Source organism: Homarus americanus, unplaced genomic scaffold (genome assembly GCF_018991925.1).
Source record: "Homarus americanus isolate GMGI-L3 unplaced genomic scaffold, GMGI_Hamer_2.0 scaffold31037, whole genome shotgun sequence".
NCBI classification, from domain to species: Eukaryota; Metazoa; Arthropoda; class Malacostraca; order Decapoda; family Nephropidae; genus Homarus; species Homarus americanus.
In genome coordinates, this window is record NW_024722227.1 from 17707030 (window position 1) to 17728171 (window position 21142).

The 21142-nt window shown below is 44.0% G+C and overlaps 1 protein-coding gene across 1 annotated transcript in view; it reads right to left on the reverse strand.

Moving 5' to 3' along the window:
* LOC121862628 (SCY1-like protein 2) overlaps nt 1–21142 on the reverse strand; it is an 83573-nt gene that overhangs the window by 15072 nt on the left and 47359 nt on the right. The window contains exon 3 of the mRNA XM_042360945.1: nt 17372–17502. Within this exon, the coding sequence (XP_042216879.1) occupies nt 17372–17502 (131 nt within the window). The remainder of the gene's footprint in view (nt 1–17371; nt 17503–21142) is intronic.

Genomic DNA, 21142 nt, shown 5'->3' on the forward strand with positions numbered 1-21142 from the left:
CACCCACTCGAGGCTCTGACTTGACCTCAGCAGACGATCTACAACATTCTCTTCTCTGTCTCTTTACATTCTCATGTTTCTTTGCCTTATCCCCTCTCCTCCCCTCTCCCTTTCTATTTCCCAATCACCTCTTATCCCTCCCCTTCAATTTTTCCTCTTTCCTCTTATCCCCTCTGCTTTTCTATCTGCCCTTTACCACTTTCCCCCACCCTTTACCCGTTCTCCTCAACACTAACCTATTCCCATTATACCCTCTCCCCTCCCCCTTATCACCTCTCCCCTTTCATATGTCACCCTTAGCCCCTTCTAAATTAAGGGGGAGGGGCTGTTTTTGATAGTTTTGCCAGTTCGTCTATATTCCCCAGTTGGCAACTCCACTCCCTCCCTCACCCCCCTTCCTGGATTTGCCCTTAAAGGGAGGGGTGGGTGGATTGCCGATTCGCCTTTATCTCTGACGCTATGGTCTTCCCTTAGGTCGAAAGTATTGTTGTTGTGTTGGCAATAACGACAGTGATTGTCCTTGTTGGGTAGTGGAGTTGTTAATGGCCATCCTGACAACACCGGTTTGTGAGGAGGAGGAGGAGGAGGAGGAGAAGAACAACAAGGAGAAGGCAAGGAAACCAGTTAAGAAGAAAGGGAAGATTGAGGTGAAGATGATGAAGGATAATAAAGAGGAAAGAGAAGAAAACAGAATAATAATGATGATGATGATGATATTTTATGGTCCTTAGCAATAATAACACTGGTCAACATAAAAAAAATTCTCATGGTTCTGGATCAAAACAGTCTGATTCTAGTGTAATTGTATGTGCTGAACTCAATTATGACATTCGTATAGCTGTATCAGGCTCAGTTTTCCAGAACCAGCATATCTATATATTTAGTGTACCATGCTATTCATACAGTAATTTATATGCTCATTGGCTCCACTTATGCAATTATTTTGTCCTGATTTGTGCTTTTTTGTTTGTTTCAGTTTGCTGATTCATGATATTGCATATCTACACCTGCATGATTTGTAATTACTCTGAAATTAACAAAACATGGAACGTCGCAAGTGTGTGAACGGTGCTGACAGTTTTTGCTACATATGTGGTGCCTTCACTCCTGGTAGCCTCAAGAAACCAATCACAAAAGCTGTTCGACTGAACTACAAAAGTTACTTCAAATGTCATTTGGGTGACCAAGACAAGAAATGGGCACCTCATGTAGCCTGTAAGTCTTGTGTTAACCACCTGAGCGAGTGGATGTGTGGTAAACGAAGTTCAGGAATGCCGTTTGCTGTACCAATGATATGGCGTGAACCTAAAGACCACAGTAGTGACTGCTACTTCTGTCTCACAAATATTAAGGGAATAAAAATCAAGACACGAGGCAAGGTACAGTACCCCAATATTGCTTCTGCAATCCGACCAGTACCGCACAGTGCTGAACTTCCAGTCCCAAATCCACCGACTGAACAAGAATTGAGTGATTCCGATTCTACCTCTACCTCAATGGAAAACGACTACCAGGATGACTCTGAAAATACCAGGCCTAAACTATTTACTCAAGAAGCGCTTCATGATCTCATCAGGGACCTAAACTTGTCAAAAGAAAAGGCTGAAGTTTTGGGATCCAGACTAAAGCAGCGTAACCTGCTAGAAGATGGAGTGCATATCACTACAGCGCGTTACCGACATAGACAGCTGTCTGCATTTTTCAAGATGGCAAACAACCTTTGTTATTGCGAGGACGCAGTATCTCTCATGCAACAACTCTGCAAGTCTGAAACATACAAGACAGAGGATTGGAGGCTGTTTATAGACTCAGGAAAAGACTCTCTGAAAGCTGTTCTTTTACACAATGGCAATCGGCTTCCATCTGTCCCAATAGCACACGCAACAAAAATGACTGAGAGCTATGAAACAATGAAAATTCTGTTGGCCGCTATAGAGTATGAGAAACACCAGTGGAAGATATGTGGCGATCTCAAAGTCATCAGTTTACTACTGGGCCTTCAGAGTGGCTACACAAAGCACATGTGCTTTTTGTGCTTGTGGAACAGCAGAGCTGATGCAGAGCACTATGTGAGAAAGGATTGGCCGACAAGACCAAGAGATGCGCCTGGAAGGTTTAACTGTGCTCACAATCCGCTTGTAGATCCAGAAAAGATATTTTTGCCTCCACTGCATCTAAAGCTCGGTTTGGCTAAAAATTTCATCAAAGCTATGGATCAATTCGGTGCTGGGACTCTATACTTATCTCAGAAACTAGGTGGTGTGGTTTCCGAAGCCAAGTTGAAAGCAGGTGTCTTGAATGGACCACAAATTCGTATACTAGTTAATGATAGCGAATTCACCAAAACATTGAACCCACTGGAGAAAAAAGCATGGGAATCATTTGTCAATGTGTCAAAGAATTTTCTTGGAAACTATCGTGCTGACAACTACAAAGAAATCGTAACAACCATGCTTCAGAATTATCATGCATTGGGAGCAAGGATGTCCTTGAAATTGCATTTTTTCCACTCTCATATTGAATTTTTCCCAGGTAACCTTGGAGACGTTAGTGATGAACACGGCGAAAGATTTCATCAAGATATCGCCATAATGGAGAGCAGATATCAGGGACAATTCAGTCCTAACATGATGGGCGACTATTGCTGGACACTGCAACGAGAAGAGAGCAAGCTGTACAAGAGAAAGAGTAAAGTTCAGAAGCACTTTTAGAACTTCATATTTTGTCATTATAAAGGATTTGAACTTATGTTTTTTGGTACAATTTTTTATGAGCTTATCTGTGATAGGTTTAAAATTGTATCTTGCATGACGCGATAATGTTACTATATTTACTATTTTTTTTATTCTTTAAGAAAGTAGGTCTGATGGTAGAATGAAACATCCAATTAATATTCATTAATATGAAATTAGTCATGAAAGCACAGTCACATGAGATAATCTCATCTTTTGCACGACACGTGATGGAATATTAAATATTTGTACCTATTGATTTTTTTATAAAACCTGGTCTGATAGAACAAAACAAATATCAGATTCGAATTCAGCAATATGAAATTAGTTGTGTGAGCATGATCTCATATGTGAACCATTTTGGCTGTTGACCAGTGATCAGTATTACCACCATCAACAACAACAATCATGGTTAATTATCATTTTTAAGTCTTAGTAAATAATGTAGTGTTGTAACAACTTCCTCATCTTGTATTTCAGAGAAAAACATTGAAACCAGTTAATTACAGTCATTAGAGTCAATTAGAGTCAATTAGAGGAGATATGGGATCGTCAGCCGCAATTATAAGGCAGTAATTAGCTTGGGTTCACATTACATCATTTCTAATAACGCATCAGTGACGATTTTGTACCGACCAATATTACTGAATAACTACTGATGGTGTCGCGAGGAGTTCACTGCTGCCTCGACTGCTACTGATAGTGTCACCATCACCGCTACTGTTACAAGTAAACATCCCTTCATCACCATCACTACTACCCCCTCACCACTATCACTACCCTACTTTACCACCACAACTACCCCCTCACCACCACCTTTACTACCACTTCTCACCACCACCTCTAGCACCCCTCACACCTCTACTACCCCTTTCATCATCACCAAAACCACTACTACTACTACTTCTCACCACCACCTCTACTACTACCACCCTCACCACCACCACCTACTACCACCCTCACCACCACTACTACTACCACCCTCACCACCACTACTACTACCACCCTCACCACCACCACCTACTACCACCCTCACCACCACTACTACTACCACCCTCACCACCACTATTACCACCCTCAGCACCACCACTTCTCATCACCCATTCACCACCACTACTACTATACATTCTCTTACCACCACTACTACTCCCTCTCACCACCACCACTACTACTAACCCCTCTCACCATCACCCCTCTCACCATCACTACCCTCACCACTACCTCTACTGACTACCACCATTCCATCTTTGTCAGCATTCAGACTCTCTCTCTTACACCGAATTCCGCCACACGAGAGAAGAAGAACGAGAGGATGAAAGAGCAAGTGATTACCCCTGGCAGGTATGTGATCAGGTAACCTCGTAGCTCTCTAATAACGGAGTTCATTTATTCCCTCAAATACACAGGTGTACGAACAGTGCTAGTTTATATACACTCTTTGTTTTTCATATGTGTACTGAGTCGTGACAATGTACACTTTGTTTTCCACACATGTACATTCTTTATAGTGTACACTTTCTGTTTTTCAAGTGTGTGTGTGTGTGTGTGCAGAATCGTTACAATGTACATTCTGTTTTTCATGCGTGTACAATTTTTATAATGTACACTTTCTGTTATTCATGCGCTTAGAATAATTATACTGTTCACTCTCCTTGTACAGAGACGTGACAAAGTACAGAACACTTCTAATTCAAAAAGGGCACAAGAGACAGATCGTGTACAAGAATACTCCGCATGTGTAACCAATTATTTCCTATTCCATACCTTATTTCCCTCCCTATTTCATCATCTATTTCGCATCCTATATTCATTTCCTTATTTCCTCCCCTATATACCCTTATTTCAGATCCTATTTCATATACTAGCTCCTATTTCACTCCCTATTTCATAACCTATTCTTTCCCTATTTCAATCCCCATTGAACTTCCAATATCTTCCCTATTCTCGTCCCTATTTATTCCCTATTACGTAACGTATTTTCTACCCTATTTCATACCCCATTTATTCTCTATTAAATACCAAATTTGTTTTCCTATTCCATCGTTACTTTGTTCCCTATTTCTCCCCTATTCCATACCCTAGTTTATTCCTTATTCTATAACATTTCTTTATTCCCCATATTCCCGATTTCTTCCCTATTTCATACCCAATTTTCTTACCTATCTCTTACCCTATTTTACACCATATTTCTTCCCTATTCCATACCCTATTTCATCAACGTAGTTGTGGGAGGAGCACAAGACCATCCCTGTTGCCCCCTCTTACAGGTATCCAATTCACAGGTGGTGAGAGCCAATCAAGGTACGGGTTAAGCCCTCTCCCACAAATGTAAATATCTCCCCCTTCTGATGTCTGCATGTCTGTCTGTCTCTGTCTCTATCTGTCTGTCTGTCTTTCTGTATCTTTGGAAGTATGTTTGTCTATGCATCTGTCTGACATTAGTTTCTCTCTGTCTCTCTCTCTCTCTGTCTGTCTCTCTCTCTCTCACACACACACTACTACTACTACTACTACTACTTTGCTGCCACTCGGAATCGAGTATGTCGATCATCCAGCTATGATACAATGATATGAGTTATTAAGTTTGTCGGCTAGGTTGGTGAGTTTTGAGGTGACTAAGGAGGCCGATACGGGACGCGCAGCGTCGTCCACATTCGTTGCACATGTGGAGGGCTGCATCTAGTGCTGGAGAGACGGTGGCAATATCTTTCCGGCGTTGGCGCTGGTCTGCCTCGGTTTGTGGTCGGGCTAACTCGAAAGTATTGACACCTTCTCGTGTGATGCTCTTCCAAGCGTTACGGTGTGGAGTAATCGACTCCCAGGTGAGAGGGTCGATTTGGCACATTTTCAGGTTTGTCTTAAGACTATCCTTATACCTTTTCAATTGCCCGCGGCGTTACGTTTACTATTCGTTAGGTGGCTGTAAAGTAGCTGCTCTGGCAGTCTATTGTCGTCAATGCGGGTAACATGGCCAGTCCAGCGAAGTTGTTCATGGATAATGATAGCCTCGATGCTCTACAGTTGGTGTCAGCAAGAATACTGGCATTTATCTTGTCTTCCCAGCAAACTCGGAGGATGGAACGTAGGCTACGTTGGTGAAAGTTTTCAAGTGCCTTGAGGTGCCTCCTGTTTGTGACCCATGTCTCACTGCCATATAGCAAGGTGGGAAGGACCACTGCTCGATATACGTGTAGTTTTGTAGATAATATCAGCTCCCTCCAGCTGAAGAAACGGTTTCGGAGTCTGTCAAAGGCTTGAGATGCACATCTCATCCGATGCTGAATCTCTTCATCAATGTCTGCGATGGTGGACAGGTGGGAGCCGAGATACCGAAAGTGTGTAACATTAGAGAGGGTAGTACCGTTAAGCTGGATGGATGGTGGAGGTGTGTCTGAACAAGGGGAAGGTTAAAAGAGAATTTGAGTCTTTCGTACATTTACCTCAAGGCCGAAGTGTGCATACACATGTGCGTAGGTGTTCAGGAATTCCTCTAGGTTGTGTTCAGTATGAGCAACAAGGATGAGGTCGTCTACATACTGAAGCTCAGTAATGGAAGCTGCCGACACTTAAGTTCTTGTCTGGAGTCGTCTTATGTTGAAAAGATCCTTCACCCAGTACTCGATGTCCACCCTGCCAGCTAAATTGGCACTGGCACAAGTAAGGAAAGCAGCCAAGAAAATGGAAAAGAGAGTTAGAGCCAGTACACACCCTTGTTTAACCCCTGTTTGGATGGGGAAGAACTCAGACTGGGTGCCATTGTGCAGGACACTGCCGTTCATACCATCGTAGAATTGCCTCATAATGGCGATGAATTTTGGTGGGCAGCCAAAACGGCTAAGGGTCCACCAGAGGGCTTCCCTGTTGACTGAATCGAAGGCTTTGGGTCGGTCGATGAAAGCCATGTACAAGTCACGACGTTGTTCTCTGCACTTTTCCTGTATCTGGCGGGCAGCAAAGATCATGTCAATGGTGCCACGTGATGGTCTAAAAAAAATTGAGATTCTGGGAGGAAGATTTCCTCCTCAGGAAGAAGTACTGTTTAGGAGGACTCGGGCGATAATCTTGCCAGCCACGGAGTGCAGCGAGATCCCACGGGAGTTGCCACAGTCTGATCAGTCTCCCTTATTCTTATATATATTGACGATGGAGGCGTCTTAAAGAGCTTGGGGGATTTCTTCCTTTTCCCATATATTCTCCAGGAAAGAGTAGAGACGGCTGGTAAACAGACTCCTCCTGCTTTATACACATCGGCTGGGATTCCATCAGGCCCTGAGGTTTTGTTATTTTTCATCTGTTTGATGGCAGTAGCTACCTCATCCAGGGATGGAGGATAGCTGAGGTGGGTCAGCTCTGGCTACTGAGGGACCTGCTGGGTAGTCAGGACATCCACATCGGTGTTTAGGTTGAGCAACGAATGGTAGAGCTCTTTCCAGCGCGGGAGGAGGCCTTTATCGTCTTTTATTATGAAGTTACCGTCAGATGAGCGGAGACAGGCTGCGCCACGAGTGATTAGCCCGTAAAATGTTTTAATGGAATTGAAAAATTCATGCATCCTGTGTTGAGCTGCAAATTTTTGTATTTCACATGCTTTATTTTTAAGCCAGTCATTCTTTAGATTGTGAAGTTCCCGCTGGGCAGCCGCTTTTTTCTTGCTGAAGGTCTCAGCTTTGGTCAGAGACTAAGGGTTGTTTTGCCAGTCAGTAAAAGCAGCACGTTTATCATCGATTAGTAGTTTGATTGCCGGGTCATTTTCATCAAACCAGTCCCGGTGTGCTCTTTTGATCTGGCCGAGGGTCTCTCTGCAGGTTTTTGTCATAAGAGTGTTGAGAGTATCTCATTTTCGGCACTGGGATTCGCGTTGTTGCTGTTGGGTTGTTGATAAGCCCATGTTCGAGCTGCTCTCTGAAAGCATGTGCTACCACTGGATCCTCCAGGCGCTTAGTGCTAAAACCTCTTCTGGAGGGGTGCTGACTTCGATCTCTTTCTCTGACAATGATGTAGTCAATGAGATGCCAGTGTTTGGATCGTGGGTGTTGCCTCGAACCCTTGAACTTTGTGGCCTGCCAAAACAAGGTATTGGTGAGAGTGAGGTTGTGCGCAGCACACTTGCTGAGGAGAAGTAGGCCGTTGGGATTACACTTCCCTAGTCCATTTCTCCTTATGGTTCCCTGCCAAATGTTAGCATCTCTGCCAACTCTGGCACTGAAGTCGCCAAGGAGCACAACCTTGTCTTCTCTGTTGAGGTCGGCATAAAAGGCCTTTATGATGCCATCCTCTGCATACAGTGTTGGGGCGTATGCACTGATGAAAAAGGCATGACGTGAGTGATTCAGTGGTACTGGAAGCGTCATGAGGTGCTCGTTGATCCCAATAGGCACTTCAGTTAGCCTGTGTAGGATGCGTTGGCGGATGGCAAAACCAACTCCATAAATGCGATTTCTCTCCGCTGCAAGCTTCCCCTTCCAGAAGAAGGTATAGCCAGACCCCCGTTCTGTGAGTTGGCCCTCATCTGGGAGCCGGGCTCACTAATGGCTGCTATGTCGATGTTATACCTAGCCAGCTCTTTTGCCACAAGGGCAGTTCTTCTTTCAGGATGCTCATTTGTGCCAGTATCCAGAAGGGTCCTGACATTCCATGCAGCGACTACAAGAGGCTGTACTGTTGGTTTTTGTTTGGATCTGTGATTTTGATTGTGTTTTCGACAGCATTAGGATGACCTTACTGGGTGTGGTTGCCCAGTCAGGTTGGGTTTTTAGGCATATGTTTAGGGCACCTTTTCTACCCCCCTCCCCGTGTGGGGTGAGCAGAGTGGCTCCTTGAAAGGGCTGCTCAGTCGCACAAACAAGACCGGAATGCACTGCTGCCTAGATCCCAGTGCATAAACGACCATCTTATCTGTGCCGCTCATGTGCAGAGTTATGAGTAGAGACTCCCAGCAGTCATCTCTGCCTGTCCCCGTCGCCACTCGTCTGTCGCCATAGAACTTTTAGGGGTTTAGGGGTTTTGATGATGATGAGAGGTATGATGAGCTGGATGATGCCTGATCGTGAGTTGATTTATGTGGTGAGGGAGAAGCGCAGGCTGCAACCACACATCTTGGCTCTCCCCTTTCCTGATCCAGTGGTGCAAGTGTTGTAACGAGTGGGGAAAGGAAGAGTTGCAATAGATTGCGTATAAACCAATTTGTTGGGCTTCGGCTTAGTAGCCTGTCCATCAGGCATTGCCTTCGTCCGCCGGTGTAGTCGTTGGGTTTCCATTGTGGTCACCTCTTCCTCCTATACCACCGTTGGGGTCTTGTTGGAGCCCTGTACGCATGTCTGCCTGATGCGGGGCTCCACCGCACATTTATCGTTTGGGGTTTACTCCCGTAGCCTTATAACTACCAAAGTTAATCCGCAAGGCAGCGGGGCAATGGCTGGTAGACGCCAGAACGTGTCCACATGCCAGTGGTCCAATGTGGTTGAATGTGGGTGCGCCAAGTCCGTAGACTTGCTAGTGATAGAATGTGCCATCCATCGGGGGCCCACCGTTACTCCTATATCCCCTGCTGGTCTAGCCTGGGCCCACGAGGCACCCAGTTACCGTGTGTTGCCACGAGTAGACACAGCAGGAGTCTTGATGGTAGAGAGGCTGTGTACTGGCAGGGGAAGACTTATGCAAGTTGTTTCCCTGTTCGCCACGAGGGCTAGCCAGCGGCGGCAGTTGAAAGCTAGGAGAAGCAAGCAGTGCTTGCACCTTAAAACACACACACACACACATGCGTGATTGATCTATTCTACGTCACGTCTCCTAAATCACGTCATCAATCAGGACAAATGCGCCATCAATCACGCTCTCTGGTCGCTTATATCCCTCGTCATTGCATAAATTATTTCAGGGGTTCGAACATCATCTTTACCGGGGCGAATTATCTACTTTCAAATCAAAATAACAATCGGTGATTGCATAAATTACGTACACTGGTAAAGAAGACAATGTAAATGACACTCTTAATCATTGTAAATCATAGATTGAATTTACATTTATAAACTTGACCTACGCAAATTTTCCAGCTTACAGTATGTAAAATAATAAGAATCGATGTAAAAAAATAGACCCACTGTAAATTCCAAGTCCAGCTACTGTAAATGATGGTAAATGTCAGGGCTGAGTGAACGCTAAATCAGCTTATACCAGTGTAAATCCCACGCTGTTCAGGGCTACAAAAATTTGCATATGAGAAGGTTGATGAGGTGTGAAGGCCGGGCGGCTGACCATCCTGCATACATTAAACCAACACTAATACCACCAGACTTAGCCACGGGGGCAAACAAGGTTATTCGTTACACTAAAGGATTAAACCACGGGATTAAACAATGGCGTTAGACGAATTATTAAATTATGGGGTTTAACTACGGAATTAGGCAATTCCGTTAAAGAAGGGAATTAAGCAATGTGCTAAAACCAGGGAATTACACCAGATTTTTAAGCCAAAGGGTTAAACCAGAAGTTAAATCGTAAGAATAAGCCATAAAGTTAAATCATAAGAGTAAGCCATAAAGTTAAATCAGTTGATTAAACCATAGAACAAAACCATACGATTAATCAATAGGTTGAACCAAATGATTAAATCAGAGGATTATTTAGTATAGAGAGAGAAGGTTTATACAGGTAATGGAGAAAGAGAGAGAGAGAGAGAGAGAGAGAGAGTTTTCAGACACTTGACAACAAATTACCTTACCTAACCTAACCTAACCAACATAATATAACATAAATCAACCAAACCTAACCTAAATTAACCTAAATCAACCTAACCTAAACTAAATTAACCAAAATAAACCTAATCTAACCAAACGCTGAACTAACATATCATAACTTAACCGAAACCTAACCCTACCTTAACGTTAACGCAACCCAACATAACCTAACCTAACCTAACCCAACCCAACCCAAATGAAGCTAGCCTAACCTATACTAACCCCTCCCTAACGTTAGCGTAACCCAACTTAACCTAACTCAACCTAACCTAACTCAACCTAACCTAGCCTAAACAACCCCACCCTAACGCTAACGTAACCCAACATTAACCTAACCTAACCTAACCCCTTTAGGTAGAATATATAAGACCTTTCAAAACAAGGGTTCAATTTTAACAGCACGTTACCTTATGTTCAACTGTTCCTCTATGTTCAACTGTTCCTCTATGTTCAACTATTCCTCTTTATTCAACTGTCCCTCTACATTCAACTGCTCCTCTATGTTCAACTGTTCCTCTATGTTCAACTGTTCCTCTATGTTCAACTGTCCCTCTATGTTCAACTGTCCCTCTTTGTTCAACTGTTCCTCTATGTTCAACTGTCCCTCTACATTCAACTGCTCCTCTATGTTCAACTGTTCCTCTATGTTCAACTGTTCCTCTATGTTCAACTGTCCCTCTATGTTCAACTGTCCCTCTTTGTTCAACTGTCCCTCTTTGTTCAACTGTCCCTTTATATTCAACTGTTCCTCTACAGTATGTTCAACTGTCCCACTATATTCAACTGCTCCTCTATGTTCAACTGCTCCTCTATGTTCAACTGTTCCTCTATGTTCAACGGTTCCTCTACGTTCAACAGTTCCTCTATGTTCACCAGCTCCTCTATGTTCAACTCTCTCTCTTTGTTCAACTGTTCCTCTATGTACAACTGTTCCGTTATTTAAAAGTTTTCTAGGCAACTGACAGAATCTGTTGACTTCAACCTGCATAGAGTGAACAGTGTGTAGCCTAAGCTTGGATACTGAACACTCACTCACGTTCACTCTCGTCACTCATGTTCATTCTCACTCTCACACATGTTCACTCTCACACTCACTCATGTTCACTCTCACACTCACTCATGTTCACTCTCACACTCACTCATGTTCACTCTCACACTCACTCATGTTCACTCTCACACTCACTCACGTTCACTCTCACACTCACTCATGTTCACTCTCACATTCGATCACGTTCACTCTCACATTCACCCACGTTCACTCTTACACTCACTCACGTTCACTCTCATACTCACTCATGTTCACTCACTCACACTCATGTTCACTCTCACACTCACTCACGTTCACTCTCGCACGCACTCACGTTCACTTTCACACTCACTCATGTTCACTCACACACACTCATGTTAGCTCTCACTCACTCAAGTTCATTCACATATTCACGTTCGCTCTCTCACTCATATTCACTCTCACACTCACTCATGCTCACTCTCACTCACTCATGTTCACTCTCACACTCATTCACGTTCACTCTCACACATGTTCACTCTCACACTCTTCCATGTTCACTCTCACATGCTCACTCTCCCTCACACATGTTTACTCTCACACACTCATGTTCGCTCTCACACACTCATGTTCACTCAAACATTCACTCACGTTCACTCTCACACTCACTCACGTTCACTCTCTCACTCACACATGTTCACTCTCACACTCACTCATGTTCACTCACACTCACACATGTTCACTCTCACACTCACTCATGTTCACTCACACTCACACATATTCACTCTCACACTCACTCATGTTCACTCTCACACTCACTCACATTCAGTCTCACACTCACTCACATTCAGTCTCACACTCACTCACATTCACTCTCACACTCACTCATGTTCACTCTCACACTCACATGTTCACTCTCACATTCAATCACGTTCACTCTCACACTCACTCATGTTCACTCACACTCACTCATGTTCACTCTCACTTACTCATATTCACTCTCACTCACTCATGTTCATTCTCACACTCATGTTCACTCTCAAATTCACTCATATTCATGCTCACACTCATGTTCACTCTCACACTCACTCACGTTCATTCACACACTCACGTTCACCCACACACTCATGTTCACTCTCACACTCACTCATGTTCACTCTCACACTCAGTCACGTTCACTCACACACTCACTCATGTTCACTCACACTCACACATGTTCCATCACTGACTCATATTTACTCTCACTCACTCATGTTCATTCTCACACTCATGTTCACTCGTACACTCATTCATGTTCATTCTCACACTCTTGTTCACTCGCACTCACTCATGTTCACTCGCACACTCACGTTCACTCTCACACTCACTCACATTCACACTAACTCATGTTTACTCTCACTCATTCATGTTCACTTTCATTCACTAATGTTTACTCTCACTCACTCATGTTCACTCTCAATGTTCACTTTCCCACATATGTCCACTCTCACACTCATGGTCACTCACACTCACTCATGTTAACTCTCACACTCACAAGTTCACTCTCACACTCACTCATGTTCACTCTTACTCACTCATGTTCACTCATTATCACTCAGGTTCACTCTCACACTCACTCATGTTCACTCTCACACTCACTCATGTTCACTCTCACACTCACTCATGTTCACTTGCACTCACTCATGTTCACTCTTATACTCACTCATGCTCATTCACTCACACTCACTCATGTTCACTCTCACACTCTCATGTTCACTCTCACACACTCATGTTCACTCTTACACTCAGTATCACTCATGTTCACTCACACACTCATGTGCATGTATTATCACTCATGTTCATTCTCACACTCACTCATGTTCACTCATTATCGCTCATGTTCACTCTCACACTCACTCAAGTTCAATCATTATCACAAATCTTCACTCACATTCACTCATGTTCACTCTTGCATTCACTCTTACACACTCATGTTCACTCATTATCACTCAGGTTCACTCTCACACTCACTCATGTTCACTCTCACGCACAATCATGTTCACTCTCACGCTCACTCATATTCACTCTCACTCACTCATGTTCGCTCTCACACTCATGTTCACTCTCACACTCATGTTCACTCCCACACTCATGTTCACTCACAAGCTCATGTTCACTCTTACACTCACTCATTTTCACTCTCACACATGTTCACTCTCACACTCTTGTTCAGTCATTATCATTCATGTTCACTCATTATCACTCATGTTCACTCTCACACTCTTGTTCAATCATTATCATTCATGTTCACTCATTATCACTCATGTTCACTCTCACACTCACTCATGTTCACTCACGTTCCCTCTCACACTCATATGTTTACTCGTTATCACTCATGTTCACTCTCACACTCACTCATGTTCAATCATTATCACTCATGTACACCCTCACACTGACTCATGTTCAATCATTATCACGCATGTTCACTTTCACACTCTTGTTCAATCATTATTATTCATGTTCGCTCATTATCACTCATGTTCACTCTCACACTCACTCATGTTCACTCTGGTTCCTTCTCACACTCACATGTTAACTCATTATCACTCATGTTCACTCTCATAATCACTCATGTTCAATCATTATCACTCATGTACACTCTCACACTGACTCATGTTCAATCATTATCACTCATGTTCACACTCACACTCACTCATGTTCACACTCACTCATGTTGACTCGTACACTCACTTATGTTCACTCTCACAGTCACTCATGTTCACTCTCATACTCATCCATGTTCACCTAGGTTCCCTCTCACACTCACATGTTAACTCATTATCACTCATGTTCAATCATTATCACTCATGTACACTCTCACACTAACTCATGCTCAATCATTATAACCCATATTCACTCTCACACTCATTCATGTTCACTCTCACATTCACCCATGTTCACTCTCACACTCACTCATGTTCACTCTCACACGCATACATGTTCACTCTCACACTCATCCATGTTCACTCCTACACTCACTCATGTTCACTCTCACACTCACTCTTGTTCACTCATTATCACTCATGTTCACTCTTACACTCTTGTTCAATTATTATTATTCATGATCACTCACTCTCACTCATGTTCATTCTCACACTTACTCATGTTCAATCATTATCACTCATGTTCACTCTCACACTGACTCATGTTCAATCATTATCACTCATGTTCACTCTCACACTCAGTCATGTTCACTATCAGCACTCACTCATGCTCACTCTCACATATGTTCACTCTCACACTCACTCATGTTCACTCAGATTCCCCCTCTCACTCACATGTTAGCTCATTATCACTCATGTTCACTCTCACACTCACTCATCCTCAATCATTATCACTCATGTTCAGTCTTACACTCAGTCATGTTCACTCTCACAATCACTCATGTTCACTCTCACACTCACTCATGTTAACTCTCACACTCACTCATGTTCACTTTCACACTCACTCATGTTCACTCTCACACTCACTCATGTCCACTCTCATACTCACTCATGTTCACTCTCACACTCATGTTCACTCTTACACTCATGTTTATTCTCACCGTCTGCTCATTATCATAATATCAGTCCATCAACCAGCGTTCCTCACCCCTCCTCTCTCTGACTCCTTTCCTCACCTCTCTCTCTCTCTCTCTCTCTCTCTCTCTCTCTCTCTCTCTCTCTCTCTCTCTATTACCCACATGAATCTCACCTATATATACAGCTAATGAATAAGGATGCATTTCTTTGTGTGTGAACCTCTGTTCTGCATGGCAGTGAGAAGTGATACCACCCTCAGTGTCAAGACCTGACTGAATTACTCAGAATAGGCAAACTGTACTACAAGCTTTGTCAATAAATTTGTTAAACTAGAAAACTAAACTCTCTCTCCCCCCTTACCCTACCTTAAACTCTCTCTCCCCCCTTACCCTACCTTACCTCAACCTTCTCCTCTCTCCTTACCTCACATCATCACCGCACCACCTCTTTTGTCCCCCTTCATCGTCAACCATGTTTTCTCACCTACCTCTCCTCATCTCTGTCACTGTTTATCTGTCTCCGTCTCTCTCTCTCTCTCTCTCTCTCTCTCTCTCTCTCTCTGTCTCCCTCCCGTCATTACCTCTCTCTTCCCTACATTTTCTCTTCACGTTACCAATCTGCATGTTTCAGCACTCGTGTCTTCCTCTCCCTCTTACATTCTTCTTACTTCCCTTTCCTCTCTCCTCCCGTTTCTTTTTTTCATCTTTCATCCTATCTCCCTCTCTTCTCTTTACCCCATCTTCTCTTATTATTCCTTTGTCCTTGTGTAAATTTATGTTTTATCTGTGATCCAGTAAAGTGTTGAGATATCTTAAAATTTAAATCTAATTAAATTATTCCTATACCTAAACATGTTCCAATTAAATGTAATTTATTTATGAATTCCTACTGAAACGCTTAGATCAATAAACTAATTAATTTATTCTACTAAAATTTATAAACTTTACCATTTTATCTATCTAATTTATTAGAATTATGAAACATTTACCAATAAAATGTAATAAATTATGTTGCCTTTATAGGCTTTTACCATTAAAATACAATACCTTATTTCTTCACCATTGAAATGTGTTGTATTTAAACCCTTAAAATTAAATTATAGAGTTTCTTTTCAGACACACTCAGTGGGTCTTTCTCTCTCCCTCCTTCGCCTCTTGTCACCCTTCCCAGACCCTTTTAAATAGACCTTGTACCCTTTTCTAATCCACCCCTTTAAACTTGTTATATTCTCCTCGACTCCTGTACCTTTCATTCTTCTTATATCCGCCTTTCCTGTCTTCTTCGTGTCCCCCTTTCTCCCCTCACTACCTTTACACTTGCCCTTTCTTCCCTCTTTACCCTTACACTTGCCCTTTCTCCCCTCATTACCCTTACACTTGCCCTTTTCTGCCCTCTCACTCCCCTTACACTTGCCTCTTTCTGCCCTCATCTCTTATATATGTCCTTTCTGTCCTCTAACAGCCCCCTCTCTCCTCTCACTACCCTTACACCTGCCCTTTTCTGCCCTCTCACTCCCCTTGCAATTGCCCTTTTTCTGCCCTCTCCCCTCTGGTCCTTCGCCCCCTTCCATGCCCCACTGAATAATGATTAAAGAATAAAAGCACAATTGGGGGAGATAACTTTTTTCTTCCTCTTTATCCCTAGTTCTCTCTCCTCTCCTCTCATTCTCTCTCCATAGTTCTCTTTCTTCTCCTCCCTCTCCTCTCCTGCTCTCTCCAGAGTTCTCTTTCTTCTTCTCTCCTGCTCTCTCCATAGTTCTCTTTCTTCTCCTCCCTCTCCTCTCCTGCTCTCTCCAGAGTTCTCTTTCTTCTTCTCTCCTTCTCCCTCCATAGTTCTCTTTCTTCTCCTTCTCGCTCTCCCTGGTTCTTTCTCTTCTTCTCTCTCTCGCCTCTCCCCCCCCTCCCTCTCTCACTAGTTCTTTCTGCTCTCCTTTCTCTCCTCTCCTTCTCTTCCCTCTCCCTCTCTCCCCAGTTCTATCGCCTCCCCTTTTCTCTCCGTTCCAGCCATCTTGTCAGGTTTCCATTTCTCTTCTCAGTCTCCCATATGCCTTTCCCTTCTCTGACATCCTTCCTTTCTCTCTCCTCCTTTTCACTTTTATCCCACTTCCCCCCTTCTCTCTCATCCCACTCCCTCTCCCTCACTCCTTTCTACAGTGTCTCAAATACCTCTCCCACCTCTCCTAACTCTCCCACTCCCTCCCAACTCTCCCTCCCCCTCGTTACTCTCCCTCCCCCTCGTAACCTCTTCCCCTCCCAACTTCCCCACCCCTTCGTAGCTCCCCCACCCCCCATACTTCTCCATTACTTCTCCCCACTCTTACCTCTCCTTGACACTCACCTGAAGTACTTGATGAGGGCCACCAGCTGTGATGTTGGTCTCTGCCGTGAGTCTCGACTGACCAATCTCACCACAGCCTCCTGCAACCCCAGTGGGATCTTGGGCAGCACGTTGTTCACCTGTTCCCCTACCTGTGGGGAAGATGAGAAGTTGGGGGTTACCTGTGGGGAAGATGTGAAGTTGGGGGTTTATCTTACTCTCTCATCCCCCCATACTATGTCTGTCTGTCTGTCTGTCTCGCCAGTTCCCCAACTTAAATTACAACCCTTCACAACAACGTCCCCCACACACACACAGTGGAAACGCGAGTAAGTGCATAAACCATTGAAGCAACATAATTACAAATGAAAACAAAAATAACAACAGGAATAAAAGGTGTGAAATCAGGAATTATAATGAAGTTGCGAAATAAGGAACTAATACAGGAATGAAAGATTGAAATCAGGATTGATAACAAAAATAAAATAATGAATATGGGAATGAAAAAAAGAATGAATGAATTACAGTATAAATACATGAATGAAAGCAGGAATGATAGCAGGATTGAAAGAATCAGAAAAACATGAAGAAATCAAATTAAGAACGAATGAATTAAAGTAAAATATACAGGAATGAAAATAGGATGAAAGGAAGGAATGAAATAAGATATAATAACAGGAATATAAGAATTAATAATAAGGAAAAGAAAATTTGATAACCATGAATGATGATGATGATATAGTGTCGCCGGAGGGAGAGTGAGGGTGAGACACAATCCATCTCCTTTAAGTTGATCAAATATTTAATCCATTGATCAGCTCCCTACCCACCCCTCCTCCCCCCTTTCCCCCCTCTTACCATCCATCTACTTAAACCCCCCAAATTGTGATTTTTTTCTTTTAAATTTCAGTCATTTTCATTTCTAGAAAAAAAAAAAAAATTTTTGCTTGAAGAACCAAAAACCTCTTAGGGAAAAACATAAGAACATAAGAATGGAGGAAACTGCAGCAGGCCTATTGGCCCATACTGGCCAGACCCGTTTACACCCAACCCCAATCGCTCATATATCCGCCCAACTATATATGTTTGAAGCTATCCAGCGTATTCGAGTTAATGATGATGTTTGGTAACTTGTTCCACTCGCCCACTACTCTATTTCCAAACCAATGTTTACCTATTTAGCGCCTAAATCTAAATTTGTCTAATTTAAAACCATTGTTACGAGTTCGGTCCTTGTTGGGTGGTTAGAGTACATTTGTTATATCACCTTTGTTTAGCCCTGACTTCCATTTATATACCTCGATCATATCATCCCTCACTCTACGTCTCTCGAGGGAGTGCAAATTAAGATGCTTTAATACGTCTCTCTACTTAAGGTTACTATTGCCCTGGATTAGTCTCGTCATTCTCCTCTGAAATCTTTCTAGGGATTCTATAATATAGAATCGTCAATTAGAGGCAGTAAACTCCCGACGATGCGTCAACTCCTGAAGTTCTTCTTTCACACAGTGAATGAATCTGGTGACAGACAGGAGACGTTTAAAGAAACAGTGAGAAACGTACTCACGTTCTGGAATTTAGCTCGCATCAAGACTATCTCAGAGAGGGGGTGCCGGGAGAAGCTGACAAGGTTATGGGAGCACTGGAGAAGTCTACAAAAAAGTCGGGACAGGGCTGCAAAGGACAAGGTTGAAAACTTCAAGTCTCAACTTGACCTGTTGTAGGACATCGGAGCACCGGACGCCGTAGAGGACATCGAGAAGAACCGGCTGCTTACACCGGCCGACAAACAACAAGACATCGCCTTCTATCAAGACCAACGCGGAGAAAGAAAAGCGTTCATGAGTGGTAACGATAAGATTTTTGCCGCTAAGAAGAGAAAGCAGGAGGAACGAGTCGAGAAGCAAAGGTCGAAACAGGGAAGGTTCGCAGCCTGTGAACCAAGCAGCAGTGATTCGAGACCTCAAACCTCTGTGGTGGCTGACACCCCAACGGAAGTAGAAATGGAGAAAAAGGACACAGCGATACAACCTGGCAGGTACACATCAAAGCACCCTTATGTGACGGTTCAGCTTCCACGTCGCATTCTCCAAGAGCCAGCATTAAAGGAACTCGCTGACCGTCTTCGGATATCCAATAACGAAGTAAGTGTATCCATAAATGTGTTTGGAATGTTTGAAATTTCTGTTAATTATTTGATAAGCACTTAAACAGTCGACATTTTCTACTGACACCCTTGCCTGCTTTTGCTCGCAGATAGTTTCGGTGGTCGCAGCAGTGCTGCGCTCTGCTAACCCGCCAGGCGATCTGTCTGAGTTCCGGATCTCGAGAGAGACTGCGAGACGGGCGCGAGCTTCACACCGTCGTCAGGTAGCTGCCGCACAAAGGGAAGCCTTCACGCCTCCACCACATGCAGTGGTGCACTGGGATGGTAAGCTGGTTAAGGTGAGAACACGTTTAGGTACTACATTAATATTTTACCAAAGCCTAGACTATTGTAATATATTGTTAGAAATGTATCAAATCATTAACAAAAAGCTTGGAGAAAAAGGCAGCCTTGATAATTCTTCATTATCTGTCTGAATTTTTATATTTCTCTCATTTCAGAACGTCGTGGGAGAAAAAGAACACCGACAGGCCATCTTCATCTCAGGGCGCGGCCATGAGGAAGGGAAGCTGCTTGCTGTCTTGCCAGTGAAGGACGGCACTGGCCTGACCCAGGCACGCGCAACAGCTCGTGCTATCGAGGACTGGGGCTGCGCTTCAAACGTCAAGGCACTGTGCTTTGATACAACGTCGTCCAACACAGGGCGAGTCCAAGGTGCGGTTGTCCATCTGGAGGCGCTGCTGGAAAAACAGCTGTTGAGGCTTGGGTGCAGACACCACGTCGTGGAACTGGTGGTGAGAGCCGCTGCCAGCAACATCTTCGGCAAAACATCGGCCCCTACGGACCCTCTCTTCCAGACTCTTAAGAAAAGGTGGAGTCAACTAGATCACTCTCAGTATCTCAGGCTGGACATTGCAAATCTACCAGAGTCTGACTAGCTCAGTCACCTCCGACACAGGACCGTTAGCTACCTGCTGACCGTCACAGAATGGGCCAGAGAGGATTACCGAGAAGCGGCAGAACTAACGCTCCTCGTCCTCGGTGTGAATCCTCCGCGCGGCACGCACTTTCTGCGTCCTGGCGCATGTCACCACGCTCGCTGGATGGCGAAAATCATATACTACCTCAAGATCTACATGTTTAGCCACCAGCTAGAGCTCAGCAGTGACCTGTGCGTCAAGCTGCAGAGGATGGCGATCTTTGTGTCTCTGCTGTACACACCGGCGTGGCTGAAATCACCAGTAGCCGAGGATGCGCCTGTGAATGACCTGCAACTGCATCACGAACTCCTCCGCTATAGGGCCTTGGACTGTGAGGTGGCTGATGCAGCGCTGGCGGTCGCGAGCCGCCACCTGTGGTATCTAAGGCCACAGACCGTCGTTCTGTCGCTGTGCAGCGAGAAGTTGAGTGCGGCAGAGAAAAAGGAGATGGCGACCAAATTGAGCTGCCTAGAAGAAACGAACGACTACGCCAACGACAACTTGGTCATCCAACAGACTACACGGCTTTCCGACCTGATAGATGAACGTTCATGGATGATCTTCAAGGAGCATCATGTGTGCGGCACAGCATGGCTGATGTCACCGGTGGAAGACTGGGAGAAAAACGAAGAGTTCATGAAGCTGAAAGATTTCTCCAGAAGCCTGAAGGTAACCAATGACGTGGCCGAAAGGGGAATAAAGCTT